The 22,915-nt window shown below is 42.1% G+C and overlaps 1 protein-coding gene across 6 annotated transcripts in view; it reads left to right on the top strand.

Moving 5' to 3' along the window:
* The window catches only part of ERC1 (ELKS/RAB6-interacting/CAST family member 1), a 490,300-nt gene that overhangs the window by 226,452 nt on the left and 240,933 nt on the right, over positions 1-22,915 (top strand). For all 6 annotated transcript variants that reach the window (XM_056117812.1, XM_056117809.1, XM_056117811.1 and 3 more), the window contains one exon: positions 22,532-22,663. In XM_056117812.1, the coding sequence (XP_055973787.1) occupies positions 22,532-22,663 (132 nt within the window). The remainder of the gene's footprint in view (positions 1-22,531; positions 22,664-22,915) is intronic.

Below are 22,915 nucleotides of genomic sequence, written 5' to 3'. Positions count from 1 at the left end.
ACCCCTGGCGATACTCGTTAGACCATATGGGATGCTGAGGATAAAACCTGGGTTGGCCGCGTGCAAGGCAAATGCCCTACCCACAAAGTTTTCTAAGGAAAGCGAATAGTTTTTCAACATGTAAAGGTTCCTGTAAGATATAATACTACGAAAGTTCAGGTGTAATAAGATATGCAGATTGGAAGTTAAAGAAGCTTGTTTTACTTAAGTTAATTTGAGAGATGAGCTTGAATAAATAGGATTTGGTGACATAATCAACAGATAAAAATACTGACAGAAGAACATAGAGTAAGAAGATCCCTCTGGTCCTTAACATTTAGAGATGGAGTGTAGAGGATATGGTGTTGCTTTAAAGAAACTAAAATGAAAGTGAGAGCGTTGCTTCGCAGAGGGCCAGAGAAGATCATCTCTAAAGAGGGGATGCTGCTGAAGGGAGCTGAGAAGAAAGAGCTGAGATATCTGGTCCTTTGTGTCTATGATGGTCAAGAGAGTACGTTACATTTCAGATGAAGGCAGATAGGTACCTCCATTGTGCCTTCCTGTCATCGAGGTCTTAAATAATTCAATATCCAGGTACTTGTCCTAGGCTTGCATGTGACTTAAAGCTTGATTATACAGTGGTTATTTGAAGTATTTCTTACATTAAACTTTTTTCTCCAAGTTCTTGTTCTTCCTTGGACATGTGTCTCATTTGCTTGGCTCTTAATGTTTGTTTGTTTTTCTTGTTTATTTCCACTTTGAGATGCCTGTGTTTCTCTCTTTCTCTTTCTCTTTCACTCTTTCTCTCTCCTCATATCTTTCTTAAAAAGTTTCAATAAAAATTATTTTGCTTCTCACATACACACGCACGCGTGCACGCACACACACACACACACACACACCTCACATTAAATTGATTTTACCGTTCCACTTGATATTCACAAATTAAGGATATGAATAATAAAATTAGTGAAGCAAGGGACTATGAATGTGACCTAGTGGTAGAGATGTGCCAGCTTGCAAGATGTCTTGGGTTAAATTTTCAGCATGGTTCCCGGAATACTACTGGGTAGGTTCTGAGTACTGCTGGGAGTAGTCTTTATAACAATAAAATCAAAAAATGTAAGCAGATAAAGATAGCAAAGCAATGACTAGCGATGAACTGCATATTAGTTACAAACCTTTTCTGTGATTAATCATGTTTATCTTTTGTAGTGCCTCTCTTGTTTATATTTTATATTTAAATTTCCCAAAAATTGTTTCCCTCACTCAGGAATTTAACTTTGTATTAGTCAGTTTTGAGTTATTTCAGTTAGCATTTCTTTTTGTTCAAGTTTACTTTCATTTATTAATTTTACTGCATTGATGACAGTTACTAAACTTTTATAAATTATAGCAAACATAACATTTTCAGTTTGTGATTGAAAATTTGACTTTTTGTGTTAGAAAATATGTCTTTGAGGTTTTTTTTTTAAATTAAATCACCATAAGATACTCAGTTAAAAAGTTCCAGTTAGCATTTCTGTTAGCCAGATTTCACTTTTTTTTTTTAATTAATGTAGGAGTGTTGTTATTTATTCAGCCATTGATTAGGCTGATTGAATTGGGCATGAATTCCGCCATTTTTTTTTTCCTTTTTTAAATGTATTGAATCACCGTGAGAGCAGTTACAAAGCTTTCACGTCTAAGCTCGGTCATATAATGATGAAACACCTGTCCCTTCACCACTGCCCATTTTCCACCACCAAATCCCCCAGTATACCCCCATCCCACACCCTCCCCCGACCTGTGGGGCAGATGACTTCCACATTACTCTCTCTCTACTTTGATTACATTCAATATTTTGACACCAGACACACCATTATTATTTGAGATTTTACCCCAACACTCAGATCTGCGGAAAAGGCAGGTAAAGGTAAAGGCCCTCCCGTTGTTCGTCGATTTGCTCAAGCGGGCCCAGTAACGTCTCCATCAGGAGGCTTTGTTGTTACTGTGTTTGGCATATCGAATACATCACGGGTGGCTTGCTAGGCTCTGCTGGGCGAGATACTCTCGGTAGCTTGCCGGGCTCTCCGAGAGGGGCGGAGGAATCGAACTCGAGTCGGCCATGTTGGCTGCATGCAAGGCAAATGCCCTACCGCTGTGCTATCGCTCCAGCCCGCAGAAAAGGCAACCGTAGACAATTTTTTCTCTATTGCTGATTATGAATACCATATGATGTTGTGCGGCTGCAGTAGTGGCCACATGATTTTTTTTTTTTATAATTTATTTATTTATTGGATCACTGTGGGAAAAGTTACAGAGCTTTCGGGTTTAGGTCTCAGTCATGTAGATACCAAACATATTTCCCTTTACCAATACTCATTTTTAACCCCGAACCCCAATAGACCCCCACCTCCCACCCCTCCCAATTCTTGTGAGGCAGATGAGTTCTAGTTAATACTCTATCTACTTTGACTAGATAGATTATTTCGATAGAAGATGCACAATTATTGTTTAGAGTTTACGACCCACCCCCCACAATCAGACATGCTGAAACAGCGTTGTGAAATGATTTGCTTTCTACAACTTGGTTTAAGAATAAAATGATGTCGCGCGGTTTTGAATTTCTGCTATTTTACTTATTGACCTTGGAAGAATTTCTATTAAAAGTTAGCTAGTTAAGAGATTGGTTTCTGTGCCCTGGAGTCGTGGCCGTGCCGGAGAGCCGCTCGTGGGGGGCAGCTGGCGACCTCGGTGGGGCGTGGGGGACGGCCCACAAAGCCCCCCTTCCCATGAGGTCCCTGCCGCTCCCGCCAGCCCCGGCTCAAACCTGCTTTCCACAAGGCTCCCGTGCGGCCGCCATCTTTCTTTCCAGAGAGGAGCGGGCGGGCTGGTCAGCGCCCTTTCCCCTCCGGGCAGGCTTGGTGGTGCGCGGTTTAACACAAGTCCATTTGCTTTTCTGCTCCAAGCGGCTGGTTCTCTGTGCTAAGTCCTTGTGCCTCCGGGGCCGTGGCCGTGCCGGAGAGCCGCTCGTGGGGGGCAGCTGGCGACCTCGGTGGGGCGTGGGGGACGGCCCACAAAGCCCCCCTTCCCATGAGGTCCCTGCCGCTCCCGCCAGCCCCGGCTCAAACCTGCTTTCCACAAGGCTCCCGTGTGGCCGCCATCTTTCTTTCCAGAGAGGAGCGGGCGGGCCGGTCAACGCCCTTTCCCCTCCGGGCAGGCTTGGTGGCACGGATCAACACAAGTCCATTTGCTTTTCTGCTCCAAGCGGCTGGTTCTCTGTGCTAAGTCCTTGTGCCTCCGGGGCCGTGGCCGTGCCGGAGAGCCGCTCGTGGGGGGCAGCTGGCGACCTCGGTGGGGCGTGGGGGACGGCCCACAAAGCCCCCCTTCCCATGAGGTCCCCGCCGCTCCCCCGAGTCCGGCTCAAACCCGCTTTCCACAAGGCTCCCGTGTGGCCGCCATCTTTCTTTCCAGAGAGGAGCGGGCGGGCTGGTCAACGCCCTTCCACCTCCGGGCAGGCTTGGTGGCGCGGATCAACACAAGTCCATTTGCTTTTCTGCTCCAAGCGGCTGGTTCTCTGTGCTAAGTCCTTGTGCCTCCGGGGCCGTGGCCGTGCCGGAGAGCCGCTCGTGGGGGGCAGCTGGCGACCTCGGTGGGGCGTGGGGGACGGCCCACAAAGCCCCCCTTCCCATGAGGTCCCCGCCACTCCCCCGAGCCCGGCTCAAACCCGCTTTCCACAAGGCTCCCGTGCGGCCGCCATCTTTCTTTCCAGAGAGGAGCGGGCGGGCCGGTCAACGCCCTTCCCCCTCCGGGCAGGCTTGGTGGCGCGGTTCAACACAAGTCCATTTGCTTTTCTGCTCCAAGTGGCTGGTTCTCTGTGCTAAGTCCTTGTGCCTCCGTGGCCGTGGCCGTGCCGGAGAGCCGCTCGTGGGGGGCAGCTGGCGACCTCGGTGGGGCGTGGGGGACGGCCCACAAAGCCCCCCTTCCCATGAGGTCCCTGCCGCTCCCGCCAGCCCCGGCTCAAACCTGCTTTCCACGAGGCTCCCGTGCGGCCGCCATCTTTCTTTCCAGAGAGGAGCGGGCGGATTTTTGAATTCCAAAATTTTAACAATTAAATTGGAGGGATTTCTGCCAAAACCTGCTGGGTTTCAAGATTTGTTCCTGAGTCTCTGGGATCATGGCCATTAAGCAGCTTGATCAGGAACCAGAGAGGCTATTAGTGGGTGGCGTCTCGGGGTCTGGTTGAGGCAGGGAGGAAAGGGCCGACTCCATCCCCATCCCGTGAGGACATGCGTGTCTCGTCACTGCGGGCCCATACCTGACTCTCCAATGGCCTCTGGAGGATGGTGGCCACCAAGCTGCCAAGGGGGAGCAGGCGGAGAGATAGCACCCTTTCCCCCCTGGGGTGGCCTGGCACCAGTAACCTACTTTGGGGACTGGACGCATTTCTGCCAACAGCCACTGGGTTTTGGGATTTGTTTCTCAGTCTCTGGGATCATGGCCATTAAGCAGCTTGATCAGGAACCAGCGAGGCCATTTGTGGGTGGTGACTCGGGGTCTCGTTGGGGGTTGGAGGAAAGGGCCAGCTCCACCCCTATCCCATGAGGCCCTGCGTGTCTCGTTACTGCGGGGCTCAAACCTGACTCTCCAATGGCCTCTGGGGTATGGTGGCCACCAAGCCGCCATGGGGAACAGGCCAGGGCACGAAACCTATTCCAACCTGGGGTGGCCTGGCACCAGTAACTTCTGAGGAGACCAAACACATTTCTGCCAAAAGCTGCTGGGTTCTGAGATTTGTTTCTGAGTCTCTGGGATCATGGCCGTTAAGTAGCTTGATCAGGAGCCAGAGAGGCCATTAATGGGCAGCAACTCGGGGTCTCATTGGTGTGGGGAGGAAAGGGCCAGCTCCACCACCATCCTGTGAGGCCTCGCGTGTCCTGTCACTGCGGGTCCAGACCTGACAGTCCATTGGCCTCTAGAGGATGACAGCCACTGAGCTGCCAAGCGGGAGCAGGTGGAGGGACAGCACCCTTTCCCCCCTGGGGTGACCCGGCGCCGGTAACCTACTGCAGGGACCGGATGCATTTCTGCCAAAAGCTGTTGGGTCCCGAGACCTGCCTCTGAGTCTCTTGGATCATGGCCGTTAAGCAACTCAATCAGGAACCAGAGAGGCCTTGCTTCCAATTATATAGCTGAGCCGGAGGTGGTTTGTGGATATGTCTCCCACATACATAACTTTTGGCTGTTTACTTTCTTGGTAAACTTGGTCCCAAGTTGTTGGGGTCTGGCCAGAGGTCCAGCAGCAATTTTGGGGTATTTAGAAGTCTGAAGGCACCATCAAGTTGTGGATGCACTCGCCTCACAGGTACAGATTGACCCACTGGCAGCACCATACCCCCAGATTTCACTTTAACTGGCTAAATCAGATTTGAAAATAGTCTGTTGTTGTCCTCTTTTGGAACATTATATATGCTTATTATAACATTGTTTTATGCTTGATATATTCAAGAAGGTGTGTTATATTGCATTTCACAAGCTCTTTGATGAACTGATATTAGCTAAATCCTAGAAGTGTGAACCTCCAAAATGAACATTATATGGAAGAATAATGCCCTGATATGTCTGAGATTTGACAAGTTTTCTGTTGGATACTTACCATCTTTTAAGGCTCAGATCAAATGCTCTCTTCTAATGAAGCCCGCCTAAATCTTCACAGTTGGCATTCATCGTCAAGTCCTTCCTTGTGGTTCCATTAGAGTTTCTCTCTGATCAGACTCTAATTTTTTTCCCCTTTCCTTTTGTATTATGTGCTAATTCTTTGTCTGTTGTTTTTCCTTTATGCTTGAGTTTGGGTATCTTGTTTTGGTACTTTGCACATAACTGTTTATAAATAAAAATGTCTGTTGATTTCAACTGCACCAATAGGGGGTGAGAACTCATTCAGGCATCTTATAAATCAAGTTTATAAGATTTATAAGAACTATGGAGTGTCCCATAACTCAAGCCATCTTATTATTTCTAATCTCAGTTTTTGGTAAGGTACTCTATACAAGTTGATAGAGTTGGTGTAACTTTAATAGTTTATTGGTTTCCTAATCTTCTGCTTATGTCATGTCTATTTCTTTGACTTTTTTGTTTTTCCACCTTAAAGATGAACTTTGTTGTTGAACTCTGTCCTGTTCTTATTTTTCTTTCTTTGTTCCTTAGCTTCTACATTTAATTATGATCTACTGTTTTATACTTTCCAATGCCTTATTTTATAATTGTCCCTATGTGAGTATCATTTTTTTTTCTCCCTTCTCTCATCAGGTAGTTTATAGCTGTCTTATGTTAAGGAATATTTTTAAAATTTCTTTCTAATCTCTCAAGTGCTGTTTTACATGCAGGTAATTATTAATTACCTGTTAATTAACTGTTTTTACAATAGGTGATTATTAATTCAGTGGGCTGGAGCAAATGCACAGCGGTAGGGCATTTGCCTTATGCGCAGCTAGCCCAACCAACCTGGGTTCGATTCCTCTGCCCCTCTCGGAGAGCCCAGCAAGCTACCGAGAGTATCTCTCCTGCACGGCAAAGCCTGGCAAGCTACCCATGACATTTTCAATATGCCAGAGTAGCAACAAGTCTCAAGATGGCGACATTACTGGGCCTGCTTGAGCAAATTGATGAACAACGGGAGGACAGTGTTTGTTTTGTTTTGTTGATAATTGTTACGAATGATACAGTTGAAAATTTTAATTTAGTTACAAACATTGAAAAACTGATACTATATTTAATAAACATTAGTAATGATATTAAAATAGTGTATTCTTTACATTAGTATAGTGTTTTAGTATTCTCCAAACTTTCATAAACTGCCCTTTAAGACTTTACATATTTTATTTATTTCTTTTTTAATTTAATTCTTATTAGTGAAACACAATGGGGTGCAGTTGTAAACTTACAAACTTTCGTGCTTCGGTTTCAGTTATACAACGATTGAGTACCCATCCCTCCACCAGTGCCCATTCTCCACCACCAATGATCCCAGTAGCCCTCCCACCCCCCTTACCCAACCCCCCTGCCCTGCCTCTGTGGCAGGGCATTCCCTTTTGCTCTCTCTTTCCTTTAGGGTGTTGTGGTTTGCAATAGAGGTATTGAGTGGCCATTGTGTTCGGTCTATAGTCTTAATTTCAGCACGCATCTCCCATCCTGAGCATGCTGTTCCATTTACTTGGTGTTCCCTTCTCTATCTAAGCTGCCTTTTCCCCCAGCATGTGCTGCCAGCTTCCAAGCCATAGAGCAAACCTCCTGGTACTCATCTCAACTATTCTTGGGTGTTTGTCTCCCAATCTGTTACTTTATATTCCACAGATGAATGCAACCTTTCTATGTCTGTCCCTCTCTTTCTGACTCATTTCACCTAGCATGATACTCTTATGTAGAACCATTTGTATGTAAATTTCATGACTTCAACTTTTCTAACAGCGGCATAGTATTCCATTGTGTAGATATACACAATGGTTTAAGTTTCTTTAACCAGTCATCTGTTCTGGGGCACTCGGGTTTTTTTGGTTTTTTTTTTTTTTTCCAGTTTTTGGCTATTGTAAACAGTGTAGCAATGAACATACAAGTGCCGATGTTATTTCAATTGTACATTCTTGTCTCTCTGGGATATATTCCCAGGAGTGGTATTGCTGGGTCAAATGGGAGCTCAATTTCTAATTTTTTGTTTTTTGAGGATCGTCCATACTGTTCTCCTAAAGGGCTGAATCAGTCGGCATTTCTACCAGCTGTCAAGGAGAGTCTCTTTCTCCCCCTATCCGCACCAACACCAGTTGCTTTTGTTCTTTTGGATGTAGGCCTAGACTTTACATATTTCAACAAAGAAGATGTTATATTTCCTCAGTTGAAGATATTTTAACTATACATATTTTTAATCTTTCAGCATTAAGACTCATTTCCATCTTTTTCATGGAACTCAAAATTTTGGTCACACTAATAAGGCAAAGTAGACTTGAAGGACTCTTACTGGTTTAGTGCTTTGTTTTTATTTATCATGGAGATAAGTATCTGAATTTAACCTTGAGAGAGGTTCTGTCAGGGAGATTAATGGAACTGCTGAAAGAACAGTGTGGCTCTGAGTCAGCCCTCCTGAGACCAGTGAACATTGAGAACAAAGTTCAAAGAAACAGAAAACAATGGAAATGGTGATAGGGGAAAGTATTTAGGCATTTAATCTTAAATACACAGTGAAATATTTATGTTTTTCCTTAATGTTTGATTTTATTTAATTTATAAGAAGCCATTTTGCTTTTTTCTTTCTGAAATGAAGATTTTTCTTTCTTGGCTTTTGCATTGGTCTTCAGGATGATTACCTAAAAAAAACTAAAAATTTAAGATTGGCGTCTTTCTAGAAATAGTAAGGAATGTCTTATACTAAATATTTTTAGTATATTAGTGTTCTTGTTTTATAAAAAAATAAATTTTGTTTCTTCCTAAACTACTCCTTAACCTAGTTAAAGGTTTAATCACCCTTCATTTCTTTGTTATTTATTTATTTTGGCAAAAGGAGTTTTTGGTCTATGGGCATAGGTGAGTTTTCATTGTGTTTTTAACAAATAACAAATGGAATTTTAGTTACAGTGAAAAGTGTACTTACAAATTTTCTGTTTTTACAGCCCTGTAGATAGTTTCTGAATTTAGCTAGAAATAATGCTTTTCTGCAGATTAAGCACCTGTTCAAATTGTTGACATATGTGCTACTCCAGAGTTACTCAAACTGTGCTTGTTTTTTGCCATTTAGAAATCAGAGCAAAAACAGGTCTAAAATTATTTAAGTAAAATTTGTAGTGTTTGAAATGTTCTCTGTTGATACTTCCCCTCTAACTAAAATTCAGGTACATTCCATAGCCTACAGAATTCGATAGTTTATAGAATGTTTCTTAATAGTACTAATGTTAGTTTACTGAGCCATTTCCTAAAGTTGAAGCCTATTCAATGAAATTTTGTAGCCACATTCTTTGAACTTACTACACGTATGCTTTCCATAAAACTATGGGTTTTTGAATTGAACATTTGGCACTGAAATTCTTGTTAGTAGTTTTTTTTGCCTCAGGAAAATGAGTGATTTGCTTCCTTCCTTTGTGTTATTGTAGAAGAGTGTCCTTAATTTGAAAAGTGATGCCTCTAATAATGATTTTTACTATTATTATTATTATTTCTTTTTGGGTCACACCCGGCGGTGCACACCGGTTACTCCTGGCTCATGCACTCAGGAATTACTCATGGCGGTGCTCGGGGGACCATATGGGATGCTGGGAATCGAACCCTGGTTGGCCATGTGCAAGGCAACCGCCCCACCCGCTGTGCTATCACTCCTGCCCCAAGTCTTCATTTATTTATAAGAGAAAGTAGATCTAGGCTTAATATACTGCCCCTATGCCAAGACCTTTAGGCTAGTGCCAACCTTATATTGACCTCATCATTACTATTTTAAGTAAAATACTCTCTTTAGGAATTTTGGTAAAGACTTGGAAAATTTATGCTTTTTATAATCATTACAGGTTAGAGCAGACATGTTCTAGGATGGTTCTTCTCCAAGTTTCTGAACCCAGTTACTACCAGAATTTCAAGATGAGAACCCAGACATTCTGTTGTGGGTTTTTATACTTATACTCTGTAGCAGTTACTTATTTATGTGAAACATTTTATATGTGTATGCTTCCATTTCTATACTGAAATGCATCTGCTTTTGTTTTGACTCTGACTTTTAACATTAGATATTAAAAAAGTCCTGCTCTAACTTGAGGAAATATTTGAGGAACTTTGAGAAAAGGGGGAAGGAAAGTATCTTTACATTTTAACGCTAAGCATTTCCATATCATAAACATAGCAGTTGTGTAACCAAATTGTCTTTGTGTTAGGCTAGCTTGCTTTTCCTAGAATTAGCTTTATCAATACATCTGGCTTCAATTTTTTTTTTCCATCAAGCATCTGAACAGTTGGTAATTGAATTCTGACATGTTGCATGATTTTAATGAAATCTTCTGCATGCACTTGGGGAATGGGAGAGATATAGGAAGACAGGCAGAGGAAGAGAGAGCAATAAAGAATTACTGTCTCTTTACATTAAGGATAATGGATAGCAGTTAACATTAAATGTCTTTCAGAACATGTTAAAGTTTCTCTTGTAAGTGGTGTTTACCCCAAAGGAAATAGCTCTTAATATTAACCGAAATATCATGTCAGAGTTGGGAAAAGGCTTAGTGAATGGGGAGACTGTGTTACCTTAGAAAATCTATGTGAAATCTGCAGTGACCTTCCACCTGTCGTTGAAAAGGGAAAAGCTTATTACTGAGGTCAGTGATTTCTTTCTGATGATCATATTTTTTAGCATTTTTTCTTTTTTAATTTTGAAAAATTATGAGGTATGTAAGAGAGCAAAAATTGAGTTTCAAATGCTGGTTTTCCTTTTGCCTTTCCTTATTAAATGTCTGGAAAGGATGGCTGAGACCAGAAGCACGCAACTAAAGTGTTCCTTAGCTTGAGATTGGGAGAACTGCTGCCAAGGGCAGAGTGACTGGTATTATGGGCTTTGCTAGAGGGCTCTTCTGTCTTGGTAGTTTGCTGGAGTGAAGTTATTGTTACAGCTGTCACTTATATTTGTCTTACTCTCATTTGAGTGTAAGAAACTCCTTATCTGCCAGAGCCATAGTACAGTGGGGAGGGTGTTTGCTTTGCATGAGGCTGACCCTGTTTCGATCCCCAGCATCCCTTATGGTCCCCCCAGCACTGCCAGGAGTCGTTCCTGAGTGGAGAGCCAGGAGTAACCCCTGAGCATCACTGGGTGTGACCCACCCAAAAAGCTATACAAAAGATAAAAAAAGTTGGTTTTTTTTTAAGCCTGCCTCATGTGCTGGGGGCTGTTAGGAAAGAGAAGGGACCACTAAGCCATTGATGGTTGGGGGGATTGCTCAGGATGGGAGATGTGTGCTAAAAGTAGGCAAAGAACCAAACATGATGACTTCTCGGTATCTGTATTGCAAACCACAATGCCTTAAGTAGAGAGAGTAAAAAGGAAAGTGCTTGCAATAGAGGCAGGGGGTAGAGTGGGGTGGGGTGGGTGGTAGGTGGTGGGAGGGATACTGGGGACATTGGTGGTGGAAAAATGTACACTGTTGCAGGGATGGGTGTTTGATCTCTATATAACTGAAATGACTCAGTCATGAAAGGTTTGCAACTGTAACTCATGGTGATTTGGTAATTTTTAAAAATACCTTAAAAAACACACAAAAACAAAGAAATCCCTCCTTACCAGAGATAAGGTGAGGAGGTATCTTTGGTAGCTTTCTATTTCTTCTCTCTTTCTTCTGTTGTTCCCTAAGAAAATAGTCACATGAACCTTCTGCTTTGAATTCTTTTTTCATCTGACCTCTATTGGTGAGTGCAGAAAAATTGGGATGTGTTAATTTCGATGTGGGTGAACATAACCCATAGCAGTTGAAACCAAATTTTACAGGTTTAAGTGCTTTTAAGTGCTACTGATCAATTTATGATGATAAAATATGTATATTGCTGCCAGCACTATTCAAACAATAGCCAGAATCTGAAAATAACTCAAGTGTCTGAGAACAGATGAGTGGATAAAGAAACTTTGGTACATCTATGCTGGAAGTAATTCTTGAGTTCAGAGCCAGGAGTTATCCCTGAGCATCACTGCATCACTGGGTGTATCTCCAAAACAAAATAACTTTTGTAACATCACTCTTTTTTGCTCACCAAATTTAAATTAATTATAATGAAAATTCCTTTTTTTTCTTTTTTGCTTTTTGGGTCACATCCGGCGATGCACAGGGGTTACTCCTGGCTCTGCACTCAGAAATTACTCCTGGTGGTGCTTGGGGACCATCTAGGATACTGAGAATCAAACTCAATCAGACGTGTGCAAGGCAGATGCCTTACTCGCTGTGCTGTCGCTCCAGCCTCCATGAAAATTCTTGAGGGAACCAAAATTTAAAAAAGATTTTTACTCAGTGTGAGCCTACAAGACTATTCTTATATTTTCATTCCGTGAACTGTCTTATAAAAGAAATGAGGTTCACTAAAATGCAAGGACTACACTCTGATGTATCACTGTATCACTGTCATCCTTTGTTCATCGATTGCCTCAAGCAGCCCCAGGAACATCTCCTTCGTCCTAGCCCTGAGATTTTAAAAAGTCCCACATTCGAGGCTCTTTCACGGTCAGGAGAATGAGACCCATCATTGTTACTGGTTTTTGGTGTATTGAATATGCCACGGGGAGTTTTCCAGACTCTGCCATGTGGGCAGGATGCTTTTGATAGCCTGCCAGGTTCTCCAGAGTAAGAACTAGATAATAAGATGTTGTGTGGCCACAAATGCGGCCATGCACTTTCAGAAGCAGGATTTTATAGTCTCTGGGTCTTGGCCGTTGATAGGATTACACAGCGTGGGGGGCAGTTGGTGGGTGTAATGCCTATATGCTGGAAGATGAGGGATCTGGGTGGAGGAGGCCCCAGTCCCAATCCGAGCAGGCTTAGAGATCTACGCCCTGGGTCCCGCACACCTGGGTTCCTCTCCTCCTCCAAGGGGCCTCAGTGAGGACAGCCAGGTATGGAGGCAGGAGACTCTGATGTATAATAGATAATTGTAGTTTCATTATATAAAAAATATATAGCATAAGAACCAGAGAGGACTAAGCTCTCTAACCATTTCCCCCAGTAGCTTTTTGGTTAACATGCCATTTGACCTGTGAAGTCGATCCCTTCTGATAGTTACTATAATCACTGAATGACCATATTCCGACCTGTTAAATCTATCCCTTCTCATAGTTACTATAATCACACCAAAAAACTCAGTAGAATTCAACCCAGTTATACATTTTATCTCTATCTGCATATTTTGCCAGTCTCAAACCCAATGCTCTATTGACCTATGTCCCAATTTGTGGAAGTCTCCTTAATATCTGCCTTTTGCAATTTAAGTATATTTGAGTTCCATTAAAATGATAGTTGGGCTCTATTGCAGTATAATCTCAGAACAAAAGCTTCGCCTTCATAGCAAAGAGCCTATTATCAGAACAGGTGTTTTGTTCTGTCAGAAGCAGTTTTGATCATCACTGTTTCTGTTCTTTGTCTTTTCTTATATGACCTGTCTTACACGAGAGCTCCACCCCAGGTGCTGTGATAACCACCTTCTGAGAGCATCTGAAAGGCTGGGAGTGTAGCTCTGTGGGAGAGCACTTGCCTTGTGAGAGAGGGAGAGGAGGGAGAGAGAGAGATAAAAGCCCCCATCCCCAAGGTTTCATGTCCTCCTGTAGCCCTCTCTCACATCCTCTCAGGATTAGTTTGTTTGAACAGTATAAAATATCAGAAGCAGTGGTGTGTAGCTTCTGAAGCTTCTGAAGTAAAAGACATCGATGCTTCTGCTCTGTGCGCTCAGATCGCTCTCTGAGGAAAGCCAGGTGCCACGTTGTCATGACTAGGAGCAAGTTCCCATGCCAGTAACTATCATCAGCTTGCCAGGTCTTGACTGACATCCTGACTGTAACCCCATGAGAGATCATACTTTTGAGTACCAATCCACATGTGAGAGCGTGAAAAAATGCCCACGGCTGTTTGAAGCTTCTGTGTTTCCATGTAACTAGTTATGCACCGATAGTTTATATAGGCAAATGAATACGCTCATGTTCCCGGTATTGAAGTAGTCACCACAACTCTCCCACCCTCCTGTAAATGTAGGTTTTTTTTCCTGTTGACAAAAGAGTCTGTACTATTGAATGAGCTTTGTTATCTTTATCACTGTCTATATTCTGATGATTGTTGGAGCTCTAGTTTTAGGCTTTGTTTGCCTTCAGAATTCTCAGCTGCCTAACTATTAACAACTGGTGTTACTAGACTACGGGCCAAGGAAGAAGTTGTGAATCCTTATAAAATGATAGAATCTTTAATAAATATATTTAATATGTTAAGAACTTTCTCTGTGTGGCCAAAGAGGGTACAGTAGGTAGGTCACTTGCCCTGCACTCAACTGACCTAGGTTCCATCCCTCACACTCTTGTGAGTGTCCACCAAGAGTGATCCCCGAATGTAGGAGCCAGAATTAAGTCCTGAGCACTGCTGGGTGTGTCCCCCCAACATCAACAACAATGAATAAAACCTTAGACAATAAACAAACAAAAAACCTGTTCTGAGTATCTGGGAGAATAACTTCGTGATTAACCTCGAGGCAGCAAGCACAGTTCTTGTAGCCACCCATTGAGCAAATGCTCGCGGGTATAGTGTCGGGGACCCCAGTCACCGGCACAGACTGTGGGATTCCTGGCATGCAGCGAGGTGTGTGTGTGACCACACCTGCGTGTGACCACCAGTAAGCGCCACTGACGAAAGTGTGCGACGCTGGCAGACGTTGGGTTGAATGTGTGAGCAAGGCAGTTGAGTGAGCGCCACAGCCAAGCTTTTGGCACCCCCAGTGACGCATGGGCAACACAGGGATAGGCAGCTGCTGTTCTCGCTCAGGGCTTCCAAACCTTTCTCCACTCAGGACCTGTTTTCACTTGAGAAACGCAGCATGGGCAAGCACAGCCAGAGGCACCTCGAATTTCATCACGTGGTTGTTTTCTTTTAATTCATTCTTGGTTGGGACTGGAGTGATAGCACAGCGGGGAGGGCGTTTGCCTTGCATGCGGCTGACCCGTGTTTGATTCCCAGCATCCCATATGGTCCCCCGAGCACCGCCAGGAGTAATTCCTGAGTGCATGAGCCAGAAGTAACCCCTGAGCATCGCCGGGTGGGACCCAAAAATTAAAAAAAAATAGTAAAATAAATTCATTCTTGGTCATTGTGTGCACACAGACCTTTTACTAAGGTCAATTTTTTCACAGCCTTCACCTTCAGTTATGCAGCCCTTTCGGGGGTCTCGACCCTACGCTTGTTTCTTTGAGTTTTTGCATTTTTATTGTGATTCTGTGACTTACAGTGTTGTTATTGGTGGTTGTCCATGAACATAATTCCCAACCCACCCCTATAAGCAGTGTATTCACCTCCCTCCCTGAGGGACCCCAGCACCCCTTCTTTTCACTGCTTCCCCAACTCAGTTGTGTGGATCAGTTCTCCAGTTGTGTTGCCCAGCAAGCTACCGAGAGCATCTCACCTGCACAGCAAAGCCTGGCAAGCTCCCCGTGGCATATTCGATATGCCACAAACAGTAACAACAGGTCTCATTCCCCTGACCCTGAAGATGCCTCCAGTTGTTGGGAAAAGACGAGTAAGAAGAGGCTGCTAAACTCTCAGGACTGAGATGAATAGAGACGTTACTGGCACCCGCTCAAGTAATTTGACAGTCAACCGGATGACAGTGATACGGTGATACAGCGATACAGTATAAAGCATATCTCCACTTGAACTAGTCATAGTTTTTATTTATTTCTTGCTTTTAATGAATGCAACATTTAGAAACTATTTACTGTCAGCCTTCTCTGTTTATTTATTTGTGGAAGAACAGTGTAAGGCTCAGGAGTTGCTCCCTCCGGTTACACTGTTTGGCCTGAGCTGCGGGAACTACAGATCATTCTCCAGTGACCTATGCACTCTGACCCTGAGTGTGGACAGCCTGCAGCCACAGGCTGAGGAGCAGTAAATTGGGAGCTGGGGTAGTCCAGGCACCCTGAAGTTCTTTCCTTGTTGGCTGTAGCCTTTTTAGCAGAAGTTTTCTCTTCCCTTTCAACCTCTGTAGAAGAAGCCATCAGGCCTGGTGTCTTTGCACAATACCATGCTTGTGCCAAATTTCCTGGGCCAGTAGCCACTCCATGATGCCCAGTGAGTTCCTATGTTGCCGGAGATGCAGTGACCACATAGTGCAGGAGTGTCTGGGTTACACAGAGCACTGGTTGGCCAGTTGACATAAGACATCAATTGAGAGGCTGATAAGTCAGCCCTGGGCTCCGTGACCACCAGACTTGGTTGCCAGTCTGCCGATTGGGCCTGGTTCCTAAAGGTTTCTGGGGCACCTGGGCCAGCAAGATAAATGGCTCCCGAGGTGGCAGCAGCTTCAGTATTCCTGGATAAGGTCACACCCAGATGTCAGTCAGGTTTTCCCTGACCTCAAGACAGAAACTGCTGGAAGAAGCTTCTTCCAGGCTCCCTTGCATTTCTGATGTTTAGATGCCATCAGCTTTCCTTTTGTAGACTCATGGCTCCTTTTTGAATACAAGATTGGTCTCCCCTCCCCCGCCAAGTGGACCCCAGCTCAAAGGATTTGTGGACTTTGCCCTCCATTTGCATGGCCACCAAAAGCTCTGGACATTGTACAAGTTTCCTTTTAAGTTATGATGGCAATTCAGAATACTTCTCTCTCTGTCTGGGTAATGTAGAAGTGCTCAACTAAGCTTCATGTTAAGTGAAACCCACTGGACATGACAAATCATGTTTTTAACTCAGGAAGTTAAGATTTATATACCAGCGAAGCAATAAAGCATATACACAAAAGGAGTGATTTTTGCAAACTTACATGTAGTGTGTCATTCTCAAACTCTAATCTATTATTTATATAATAGGCTGGAGCAATAGTACAGTGGGTAGGGCGTTTGCCTTCCAAGCGGCCAATATGGCCGACCCGAGTTCGATTCCTCCGCCCCTCTCGGAGAGCCCGGCAAGCTACCGAGAGTATTCGATATGCCAGACACAGTAACAACAAAGTCTCCAATGGAGACATTACTGGGCCCGCTCGAGCAAATCGACGATCAACGGGAGGGCCTTTACCTTACCTTACCTGGCTCCTGAATGCTTCAGACCCTTAAGTCTGTGGATTGTCCTAGAGTTTGGAGGGATTTAAGAATATCAGATCTATTCTGTATAGATATGTTCAGTGGTGCAGACTGAAAATGGCATGACTCTCCTGATTTGTGTTGAAGACTGGCGAGTATGAACTTTTGGAAGAAAAAAGTGTGTGTGTTTAGGGCTTTAGGTGATCCCTGATAAAATCCTTCTCACTATCCAGGTTACCAAGAAGCATTTTCCAGAGGTTTCAGCACTTCTGATTTCCTCAAGCCAGAGCCTGAAAACAAAGCATCAATCCTCCCAGTTGCATGCTCCTGTCAGTAGACTTCTTTTTCACCAACTCATTTTATTAACCACCAACTCACATACTCAGAGAAGCTGAATGTAGTAAGTTTCAAAGTGATCATTGTTCTCTACTCACACATTCAGGCTATTTTTTTTTAATTTTTTTAAATTGAATCAGTGAAATGCACAGTTACAAAGTTGTTCATGATTGGATTTCAGTCATATAATGTTTCAACACAAGCCTCTTCAGCAGTGTACATTTCCCACCACTAATGTCCCCAGTTTCTCTCCCGCTACCCCCCCTCAAATTCTGGTTTTGAACATGTTAGAGAGTTTTCCTCCAGACCAAAAGACAGCGTTTTTTGTTTTGTAAGTAGAATTATGTCTCAGATTGGGTAACCAAAATCAATTCAATACTGTTCTTGTAAATAGTTTTTTTTTTCTGCTTTTTGGGTCATACCTGGTGATGCACAGGGGTTACTCCTGGCTCTGCACTCAGGAATTATCCCTGGCGGTGCTCAGGGGACCATATGGCATGCTGGGAATCAAACCCAGGTCGGCTGCATGCAAGGCAAACGCCCTACCCGCTGTATATAACTCCAGCCCCCCATTCGTTGTAAATAGTTTTTAAAAAGAGATATTTGCATAAAAACACGGCAGGGGCGGGGGATGTAAAGGAATTTTCAAAGCTCTTGGTTTTGTGTTGTGTCTTAAACATGTTCTTGAGTTAAGCTTTTCGTATCTTCAGAATCTTTAGAATAATTGGTAGAGCTTCTTACAATATACATTCCTGTAAAAATTATTCTTATTTGGAGTATTTCACAGTTAACCAAAGATCTAAAGGGAATTTCTCATCTAATTGTCGGCCACATACAAATTATTCGCATCATGAAATTCACGGAACTTGAATCAAAACAAAACAATAGAAGAGCATGGCAACTTGAAATTAATCCAGAATTTTACTTAAAGTTTTTTTTTACCCGTAGGTAGGACTGGCTTGAGGTATAATTGTAGAATATACTTTTTCTTTGATAGTTTGCATTTATACCCATTTAGAAAGTTAAACTGCATGTCTACTACAGATATTAACCTTCTCCCTGATTGTTGTCTAACTGATTTCTACTCTCTGGAGATGATCTTTACCTCCTTGGTTGTTTTTTCTGCTTCTACATCCATCATTCCAAGTGATGTTCTTAAAATATTCTAGAACTTTTCTTTCTTAGTCATTAGTTCTCTTCTTAATACTATGAGAAATGCACTTATTTATAGAAGCCACTCTTTCCATCTTTGCAACATCAAGATTTGCGTTGTGTTCAAGGCACATAGTATATTAGGATTACATCTCCTTTCTTATACTTTTAGTATTAATTTGTTGGTAACAGTTGTTTAAGTTTTTGTTTGTATTGGCCAATACATGTACCAGCCAGTTTTTCTTCTATCAAACTAGAAAGTTTATCCCAATATTGCTGCTATTGTAAAATACAGAATCTCTTCTCAATTTGTCTGAGGGAAGCTATATGTCACCTTTTCCCCCTTGAAAACACTGATTCTCACATTTCTATCCTCCGCCCTAAACTGCACTCTCAAGGCCTGTGCTCCCTCTTGACTTTTTTCCTCGTCACTCCCTCGTGAGCTGGGCCACTTTTGGAGGGATCCCATACCTTTCTCTGTCTAGTTTTTGCTGCTTCTGTTGATAGAGCACATCCTTTTTTGAACGAGTCTGTGAAGTAAACTCTTTAAGGCTTTGTAACTACCCTCCCACTTGTTCAGTGGCTTGGATATTAGATTTTTAGCACAGAAATTATATTATCTTTCCCTCAGGGGTTTAAAGGCATTACTTCAGTTGTCTTTCAGTTTTCAGTGTTGTTGACAAACAAAAAGTGCTAACATCTTCCACTTTGAGTTTATTGGGGGTCATCAGTTTTGTTCTTTCTAGAACTTCTAAAGGTCTTTTATTTTCTCTTACATTCGAAACTTTAAAAGGGAGGAAAGGAGATAGGTCACTCAGTGGTAGGGCACGTTCTTATGTGTAAGCCCTTGGGTTTCATCCTTGATACCTCTCCTAAGAGTGGGCCCATGTTAAAACTTAAATACAAAAGAAAAAAAAAGGTACTTCATTGAAAGTGTGGGTGCAAGAAAGATTAATTGTATATTTTAGCAGTGTTTCAGGGCCCCAATATTTATAGAACTAACTGATTCTGTTTCTTTCTGACATTGGCTTAATATTTCATTACATTAAATAGATTCACGGTATTTAGTATAAAGTGACGTCCTTCCTTGGTTTATCTTAGCAGATTTTTTTTGATTGTTTTGTTTTGGGGCTACACCTGGCATTGCCGTACACATTTGGCTCTCTGCTCTGCTGCAAAGCTTGGTGGTGTCTGGAGACCATTTGTGATGCCAGGGGTTCGACCCAATCAGTTTACAGCCACGTGCAGCAAGGCAGGTGCCCGAAATTCTATCTGTCTCTTTGGCCTTCCATAAAAGGTTTTTACTAGGATTCCAAAACTAATTGGAGCTAAGTTTCATTTACATGGGGATTAAGCAGTTATGTATGGACTTGGTGATGAAGGTAATGATGATATTGCTTCATTCTCTGGTTACTCCCCTAGTTTAATTATTTCCTTAAGAATAGGTTCGCTCATACTTTGTTTTACATTGAGGTGTTACATTAATATATAATATCTCATGACTATTTGACAGCCCTTCTATTTTTCTTTTTATGTATGGTTTCACTTGTTTGTTTGTTTGTTTTTCTTTGTCCATTCCATAAAGATTTTGAACCAACTCTGCCATTAATTCCAGGAAACTTAAATGACCTTGATGTACACTAAACATATCTAGTTGACTCTGGGTTTTGAGGAAACTTTCAGTATGAAAACCAGTATCAATCATCTTAATTATGAGAAATTACTAGTAATTCTCTTTTTAAAACAAAAGATTTAGGGCGCAGAGATGTGGTTCAAGCGGTAGAATATAGGCCTTCTATGTGTGTAGCCCTGGGCTCAGTCCCTGTGACTGTACGCGTGCTCCTCACCCTCCATCTCTGCTAAGGACCACCAGGTGTGGACTAGGAGAAGCTAATAAGTAATAATTATTTTAATATACTACTGCTACTAATTTTACTAATAAAACCACAAATTTGTTTTCAGTTCACAGAGTAGTACAGATTAAACCAGTTCACTTGGAATTATTTAGAGTAATTTTTCAGCTTAGCTTTTTGGTTTTCGGGTTTTTTGTTTGTTTGTTTGTTTGTTTGTTTGTTTTGCGCTTTTTGGGTCACACCTGGTGATGCACAGGGGTTAGTCCTGGCTCATGCACTTAGGAATTACTCCTGGCGGTGCTCGGGGACCATATGGAATGCTGGGAATCGAACCCAGGTTGGCACGTGCAGGGCAAACGCTCTACCCACTGTGCTATCACTCCAGCCCTGTCCAGCTTTGTTTTTATAGGTTAACTAAAACCTGTCTGGAGACCTCAAAAGCATTTTAAGATTGAGAGCTGTATGGGTCAGAGCATTAGTACAGCTAGTAGGGCATGTGCCTTGCATATGACTGACCCAGGTTTGATCCCGGTCATCCCATATGGTCCCCTGACAGGAGTGATTCCTAAATGCAGAGCCAGGAGTAACCCCTGAGTACTGCAGGGTGTGGCACCACCCCGACAAAGAGTGAAGGATATGATGGATATGATGGCAAAAGCTCAATGCTAAGTAGTTCACAGGTTGATAGTGGGAAACATTAGTGGTATTTTTTATTTAAAAAAATATACAACAGTCTAAGATTTAGAAGTCCATGTTAATACAAATATAATTATTTTCTAGAAGATTTGGGAGCATGAAGCTATCTTTTCACATAATCCTTCTATTAGCATTTCTTTTTCTTATTTTTTTAAAATCAGGAAACTGCCTTTATTTTTACAGCCCTCATTCCCTTGTCTCCTGGCATCATTGTATTTATTTATTTATTTATTTATTTATTTGCTTGTTGGATTACACCTGGCATTGCACAGGGGTTACTTCTGCTTCATGCACTGGAATTACTCCTGGCAGTGCTCTGATCTTATGGGATGCTGGGAATTGAACCCGGGTTGGCTGTGTGCCCCCTGGCATCATTTTAGAAATCTTTACTGCACACCACTGTGCGTGGCAAGCCATGTGAAACCGTGAGCATTTCAACAAAGAATTTTTTTTAATAGAAAGCTAAAGTGCCCTAAGTAAACAAAACCATTTTTGTGGCACTAAGTAACAGTGTTGTGTCTGAGAAGAATGAAGAAAAATTCTTCATTAATGGAAATGTCCCCTAAACTTTAAAAAAAATCTCACTTTATAATTGAGTAAAAAATAAAAAACCAAAAAAAAAAACCTCAAAAGACTTAACTTTTTATTATTAACTATTCACTTTTTGCAGGTTAACTAAATGATGCCATTCCTTCAAAATTAGGAGAAAAATATCTGACTTTGACAGATTTCTGAAGACAACATTGTTAAGGACTTTCTTGTACCTTCCATTATAAATGTGAAGTACAGTATAATTAAATGAGAACTGTCTAGATTTGTCTAGATTAAAAAAACACATGTTGTGGATTTCTTGCTGATTGTAGTATTCTGAAAGTGGGAGAATGGTTTAGCAAATCTTTTTTGTTTCATATTTTATTAATGGCAGTACTTTATTCTTTATCTTCTTATTCCATTAGAATTTAAGGAGAAATGTTTATAATAACCTGATGAAGCCAGTTCTCTATCCTTTTGAAATGCTGCTTGTTCATTTAACCTTATTTTGAGATTTTTCAATTTATATGATCTTAACATCCTGTAAGATTTTATCCCTCTGATAGAAATATTCACTTCCCCTAAAGCTAGTTTTAAACCTGTGTATCAGGATAAGTGACAATTCATTTGCTAACTAAATTACTCATCCTTAACCAGTCAGATCAATCACTTGTACCCCGTTTTCATTTTCTGTTTTTCATGCCATTAAGAGCAAATGTTGCTGTGTAAAAGTTCATAGGAAACGTCTTTTTCACTTTGAAATATTAGTTTTTTAACAGTTGTCTGTATGAAGACTAGAATCTGAAAGACCAGGCTGTTTACTTAACTTTTTCAACTGGCCTTAACTTTGCAGGGGGAGAAGAGTGTTTTGATATTCAGTCCAATTATTGAAGCTTCATCAGAGTTGGCTTTAATCCCAGTTAAGATAGCAGTTCAGAAAGTTTTGTCTTTTTAAATAGCCTTTCCTTTGCGCTGAAGCTGCCTAACACAGCGATTTTATTTTCCTGATACAGAGAACTAGTTCATCATACATTCCTCTTGCTAAACTAACTTCACCCTTTGCTCTTAATACACTTCCTCAGCTGCCTGCGCTTCTCTCTTCCTTGTTCTTTCCTCTGTGACGCTATCTCTTTGGCCTGGTATGACTTCTGAAGGGAAGGACTTTTTTTCGTAATAAGCAGAGAGCACTTTCTTAAGCTAATTAGTCTACTTCACCGAGTCTTCCATCGTTTTCCAGGACAGTCTCCGTAAGAAGGATGACAGGATTGAAGAACTGGAAGAAGCACTAAGAGAAAGTGTGCAGATAACTGCAGAGCGAGAAATGGTGCTCGCACAAGAGGAATCAGCCAGGACCAGTGCTGAAAAACAGGTCTGCAATTCTGGACAGTGACTGGCAGTGTGGCCGGTACAATGTTAAGTAGAAGGTACAACCTAGTCAGTCTGGTTTAGGTAGAATGTACATCACATGTCATTACAGAGTTCTGAGAATACGACATTGGCTTGTAAGTATTTTGACTTCAGAATTGGATTATCGTCATACAAAAATACTGATACGTGTTATTGGAAAAGTTTTTGCATTATTAACTTATCGTAGATTTGATGAGATAAAATGGAACATTAT

Source organism: Sorex fumeus, unplaced genomic scaffold, assembly GCF_029834395.1.
Source record: "Sorex fumeus unplaced genomic scaffold, SorFum_2.1 ptg000036l, whole genome shotgun sequence".
Lineage (NCBI taxonomy): Eukaryota > Metazoa > Chordata > Mammalia > Eulipotyphla > Soricidae > Sorex > Sorex fumeus.
Note: the sequence above shows the minus strand (reverse complement) of the source record. Positions and strands in the feature narration are given on the sequence as shown.